Below are 6,240 nucleotides of genomic sequence, written 5' to 3' on the forward strand. Positions count from 1 at the left end.
CTGTCTGTCTACCTCTCTGTCTCTCTCTCCCAGTGATTCTCAGATGGAGACAACTTACTCTCTAGAAGATGCCCAACATTGTGTGGAGACATGTCTGCGTGTCACAACTGTCTGTTTCGGGGGACATCTGGTGGGTGGAGCCAAAGGATGCTGCTCAAGATCCTATAGTACACAGGACGCCCCACCACAGAAAGTCCTCCAGCCCCACATGTGCTCAGCTTAAGAAACCCTAGGCCAGCACACAAGAGCCTTTATCTACCTATCTATCATCTATAGAAACCTGTGCTTCTATCTTGTCAATCATCTATCAATGTTTTAGTATCTATGTCATCTATCTATGTATCTATGCATATATCTATCATCTCTATCTATGTATCTATGTATCTATCTATCTATTATCTATCTTTTACTTATGGCAATGATTCTCAAGGAAGGGTGACTCTGCCTCCCCATCTCAAAGGGCACGAGGCAATACATGGTGATATTTTGGGTTGTCATAACTAGGGAGATTGGATGGTTACTAATGCCATCTAGAAGGTGAAGAACTAACCCCTAGACCTCAGGATGTGACTGTATTGGGAGCCAGAGGCGCTAAAGAGGTCATGAAGGAAAAATGAGGTCACTAGGGTGGGCTGGTGTCCTGATAGGAAGAGGGGATGAGGCCACGGACACACACAGAAGGATGACCCCATGAGGACACAGGGAGAAGACAGTGTCCACACCCCAAGGAGAGAGGCCTCAGGAGGGATCAGCCTGAGACACCTGGATCTCGGACTTCCAGCCTCTAGGACATGAGAGAATAAACGTCTGCAATTTAAGCTGCCTGGTCTGTGGAACTTTGTTAAGGTGACTTTAGCGGACAAATACAATAGAATTCCAATGTGTGAATAGACACAGTCTATTAACCCATTCTCTTGTTGATGAACTGGTTCCACATTTGAGCCAGTGGCATATCCGTGTCTTAACATACGTATAGGTTCATGCTGGGCTCATATCCAGGAGTTGCTGGGTCATGACGTATTCATGTGTCCACTTTAAGCTGACACTCCAAAATGCTGACACCTCCACCCACAGTGTCTGGGGTGTCCCATTCGCTCTTCTTGTCAACACTTGGTATGGTCTTTCTTTCTCAATCCAGCCACTCTAGAGGGGCATATGCTCGTATAATTCTGTAAGTTTTAGATTATTTCTTGAGCACTCTGTCTCTGTTCCCTGTCATTTTTAGGGTGCTTACTTTGTACTGTGCAGTACAAGATATGTTTCCTCACAACAAAGCTTTGAAATGGCCCATTGTATTAGTTTTTCAGTTGGTGCAGTAATAAACACCTATAAATGATACAGATTCATTTTCTTACAGTTCTAGGAGTCATCAAGATGCTACTGTGTTTCCCCCAAAATAAGACCTACTCAAAAAATAAGCCCTAGCAGTATTTCTATACATTTGTTAAATATAAGCCCTACCCTGATAATAAGACCTAGTGATGGATGTGGCTATGCAGATTGATGGGTGTGGTATGCAGATTGATGGGCAGCATATCTGCATAGCCACACCACACAGCACGGAGTGGTAAGGAAGTCTAGAATACCTTTATCTGCCACAGCTCCTTTCTCTGAGTCATGTGGTCACAGGCATCCTATTGTGCATGTGCGAGCAGCTAGGGGAAAGGAGTTCATGGATCACTAGTGCCAGCCCCACCAACAAGGTCAGCTCCCCTGGTAAGGTTCCAGAAGAAGATGACTTAACCATATTTGAATAAATGTAGATTGTTATATTATACTTAATAAAAATAAGACATCCCCTGAAAATAAGCCCTAGTGTGTCTTCTTGAGAAAAAATAATAAGACAGTGTCTTATTTTCAGGGAAACACGGTAGTAGGTTTGCATTATTTTTAGAGATTCCCTATATCCTTGGTTCATGGTTCCTTTCCTGGTTAAAGGTCCCATTTCTGTGTTCATGTGACCCTCTCAGACTCTGATCCTCACCACCCTGGTAAGGGTGCCTGTGATGACATCCGACCCAGCCATATAACCCAGGACAATTTCTCTCTCCATCTCAAGATCCTCATCTTAGTCATGTGTGCAAAGTTGCAAAGATCCCATCGTCACAGACTCCTATCATTAGGCGGTGGACATTTTAAGGGGCCATTTCTCCACCTGTCACACCCACCCAGAGCCTGTCTGAACTCAAGACTTCACCTCAATATCAATTCAAATATCTAAACAGAAAAACAAAATGGCAAACATATCCAGTCACCACTGGAGAGTCCGAGTCTCATGGTTGTGAATCCAAATAACTACAACTTTCATGTGTAGGCATACAATGCAATATTCTTTACATAAACACAAGGAAGATGATGAGATTTCATATTTCCCTTCCACCATTTTCCCCTATATCTCAACCATCAGGAGCAAATTATCAGACACAATAGAGCAGGTGTCCTCAAACTACGGCCTGCAGGCCACATGCAGCCCACCTAGGACATTTATCCAGCCCACAGGGTGTTTTTGCCGCCACTGCCTGTCCTGCTTAGCAGCAGACTTGTCCTGGGGCCCACACTCTGGCTCTCCAGTGGTCTGCGGGACAGTGAACTGGTCCCCTGTTTAAAAAGTTTGAGGAACCCTGCAATAGAGTATGTACCATATTTCCTGAAAATAAGACACTGTCTTATATTTATTTTGTCTCAAGAAGATACACCAGGGCTTATTTTCAGGGGATATCTTTCTGCTGCAAAATGTAAGGCACAGCCATGCACAGCCACGCCCATCTGCATAGCCATACTCACCAATCTGCATAGCCACACCCACCAATCTGCATAGCCACACCCACTACTAGGTCTTATTATCAGGGTAGGGCTTATATTTAACAAATGCATAGAAGTCCTGCTAGGGCTTGTTTTGGGGGTAGGTCTTATTTGGGGGGAAACACAGCAGACACTGATGTGTCCTTTGATCTGATGTCCCTGTGACACCAACCTGATCTGAAGGCATGTCTCCCGGTGAGGAAGGCAGCTCGGCTGGGCGTGCAGAGAGGGGCGGCTGCTAAGTGCTGAGTGAGCCTCACGCCTTCCTCTGCAAGGTGGTCGATGTTTGGGGTCCTGAGCAAACAAATTCCATTGTCAAAAAAGGTATGCATTCAGCTTAAGCAGATTCCTGAATTTAAAGGCATCAAAACGAATTGTATCTGTCTTACTACAGAGACTTCATGGCACTTTAGAATTATTTGTAGAGACAGATGGACATCATTTTTTTTAATTTGTCCTCATCAAGGTGATTTGGGACAACATTCATAAAAATATTACCCTTAACAGCCTCTCACTCATTGATACACTCTTTCGTTTAGTGACACTGGCTAGCAGAATCATAGTTATTTTAAATTAAAATAGAAAGAGTCAGGCTGGGCACGGTGGCTCACGCCTGTAATCCTAGGACTCTGGGAAGCTCAGGTGGATGGCCTGTCCTGAGCTCACAGGTTTGAGACCAGCCTGAGCCAGAGCATGACCATTTCTCTAAAAATAGCCAGGCATTGTGGTGGGTTCCTGTGATCCCAGTTACTTGGGAGGCTGAGGCAAGAGAATCACTTGAGCCCAAGAGTTGGAGGTTGCTATGAACTATGATGTTACAGCACTCTACAGAGGGTAACAAAGTGAGACTGTGTCTAAATAAAATTAAATAGGTAGAGTAGGCCAGGCACAGAGGCTCATTCCTGTAATTCCAGCACTCTGGGAGGTGAAGGCAGGAGGATCCCTTGAGCTCAAGAGTCTGAGACCAAGCTGAGCAAGAACAAGACCCCAGTCTCTACTAAAAATGGAAAAACTAGCCAGGCGTGGTGGCAGGTGTCTGTAGTCCCAGTTACTTGGGAGGCTGAGGCAGAGGGATCACTTGTGCCCAGGAGTTTCAGGTTGCTGTGAGATAGGCTGATGCCAGGACACTCTATACTCAGGGGACAGAATGAGACTTTGTCTCAAATAAATAGACAGAAATAAAGCAGGATGAGTAACAGAACTTGAGAAGATGATGGGAATATGCTGAGCCCTCGGTCTGGTTAAGAGTTTGTCTGCTGAGCTGATGGGGAAGATTAACTCCTCTGTGTCTGCATGTGCCTGATGTGGTAGGCTAAACAGTGGTCCCCAAACACATCTGTGCAGGTGCAAACTCCTAGAACCTGACAACAGGACCCTCATTTGGAAAAAGAATCTTTGCTATGAAGCATCCTGCCATGATATCATCCTGGATAAAGGTGAACCCTAAATCCAAGGCCAGGTGTCCTCCTGAGAGACAGCAGAGGAGACACAGACATAGAGCAGAAGCCGCATGGAGATGGAGGCAGAGACTGGAGTGATGTGGCCACAAACCCAGGGACACCTGGAGCCCCCAGGGGCTGGGAGAAGCAAAAGGCAGCTGAATGCAATTGTGATGAGTTGAATCACGACCCCAAAATACATACTCATATCCTATCACCCAGAGCATATGAACAGAACTCAGTTTGGCAAGAGAGTCTCTGCAGATGTAATTGGTGAGACATCTCAAAATGAAACCATCGTGAATTAGGGAGGGCCCTAACCTAGTGGCAGGTGTCCTCCTAAGAGACAGCAGAGGAGACACAGACACAGAGGAGAAGCCACGTGGAGACAGAGGTGGAGACAGAGGCAGAGACTGGAGTGATGTGGCCACAAGACCAGGGATGCCTGGAGCCCCCAGGAGCTGGGAGAGGCAGGAAGAGCCTCCCCTGGGGCCTGTGGAGGGACCAGCCTTGAGACACGTGCATTTCAAATGTCTGAGCTCTAGGATTAAGAAAGAATAAATTCCTGTTGTTTTTAACTTATATTATTCATGGTAACTTATTGGGGTAGCTGTCAGAAACTATATACCCACCCACTATCCACAGTTTCACATTGTCTAAAAGGTCTAAGTCGTTCTTTTCCTGTTTGAACAGGGTATTTTTGAGGTCCAGTCTTGAGGCACTAATGATTTTCCTAATTTCTACACGCAGATTTGAAGTGCACCCTTCAGTCACTAACACACACACAACACACTGTCACCCACAGCAACAGGACCCCGTACCTCAGAGTATTGTTCCCATAGCAACCAAGGTCCCCGATGCCCAGATCATCGGCCATTATCAGCAGAATATTTGGTTTAAAGGCAGTTTCCACTGCTGCCCCTGCCCCAGGAAGGTCGCAAGTCCCCAGAAGCAAACAGACAAGGTGCAGAACCAGCAACGAGTCCCTGGGCAGAGGAACAAAAGGGAAAAATCAATGTGGATGATTTACGAGGGAAAAAGAGGCATTTCCAGGCCGGGTGCAGTGGCTCACTCCTGTAATCCCCGCACCCTCGGAAGGAAGCCCAGGTACGCGGATTGCCTGAGCTCAGGACTTCAAGACCAGCCTGAGCAAGAGTGATCCTATCTTTAAAAACAGCCAGGCGTGTGGCAGGTGCCTGTAGTTGCAGCTACTAGGGAGGCTGAGGCAGGAGAATCGTTTACACCCAGGAGGTTGAGGTTGCTGTGAACTCTGATGCTGTGAGCACTCTACCCAGGGGGACAGAGTGAGACTCTGTCTCAAAAAATAAATAAATAAAGGCATTTCCAGCTACCTAGCACAGATGCAAAGGCACAGCTGTGTCTGTTAAAGCAAAATGTTGAATGAAATTTTTGAGAGGCCCCTGCAGCAAGGCCTAGCACATCAGACCAAAGCCAGCCGGAGTCACTTGTGTAAATTTGCGTCATGAAGCCAAACTCTGAAAGGGACCAGTTTTCCAAAAACTAGGAGATTGACAGCAACACATCAGAATGAGCCTGGTTTGCGTGAACTGGTGTATGACAATTCTTTCTATCTGTATGATAATCTGTAAGAAAAGTGACTTTGGGATGACACTGCTTTTAAAAATATTCATCCCTGCTTTCTTCAATCCTTTCCTGCCTACCAAGCATAAACTCTCCTCAGTTCCTGGAGCATTCTTACTTAACAGCACCAGGAACTGACGGATTCTAGAATTATGAATTAAAGCCAATTCAGTTCTTAAATGGGTTGTAATTTTACCTTTTGACCCAAACCAGCTTGCTGGGCAGGCTTACCACCAAATCAAAATGTGGCTAGGTATGATGCAGGATTTACTCATAAAATGTCACCTTTTGCTTCTTATTCTTTTTTTTTTTGAAACAGAGTCTGGGCTTGGCACCCGTAGCTCAGTGGTTACGGCACCAGCCACATACACCCAAGTTGGTGGGTTCCAGCCCAGCC

The 6,240-nt window shown here is 45.9% G+C and overlaps 1 protein-coding gene across 1 annotated transcript in view; it reads right to left on the bottom strand.

Annotated features, from left to right (window-relative positions):
- Positions 1-6,240, bottom strand: part of ARSD (arylsulfatase D) — a 27,350-nt gene that overhangs the window by 17,181 nt on the left and 3,929 nt on the right. Inside the window, exons 3-4 of the mRNA XM_023515062.1 lie at positions 5,063-5,227; positions 2,975-3,096 (exon numbers count right to left, since the gene is read on the bottom strand). Coding sequence (XP_023370830.1) covers positions 2,975-3,096; positions 5,063-5,227 — 287 coding nt within the window. The remainder of the gene's footprint in view (positions 1-2,974; positions 3,097-5,062; positions 5,228-6,240) is intronic.

Source organism: Otolemur garnettii, unplaced genomic scaffold (genome assembly GCF_000181295.1).
Source record: "Otolemur garnettii isolate 467f Iridium unplaced genomic scaffold, OtoGar3 scaffold00065, whole genome shotgun sequence".
NCBI lineage: Eukaryota > Metazoa > Chordata > Mammalia > Primates > Galagidae > Otolemur > Otolemur garnettii.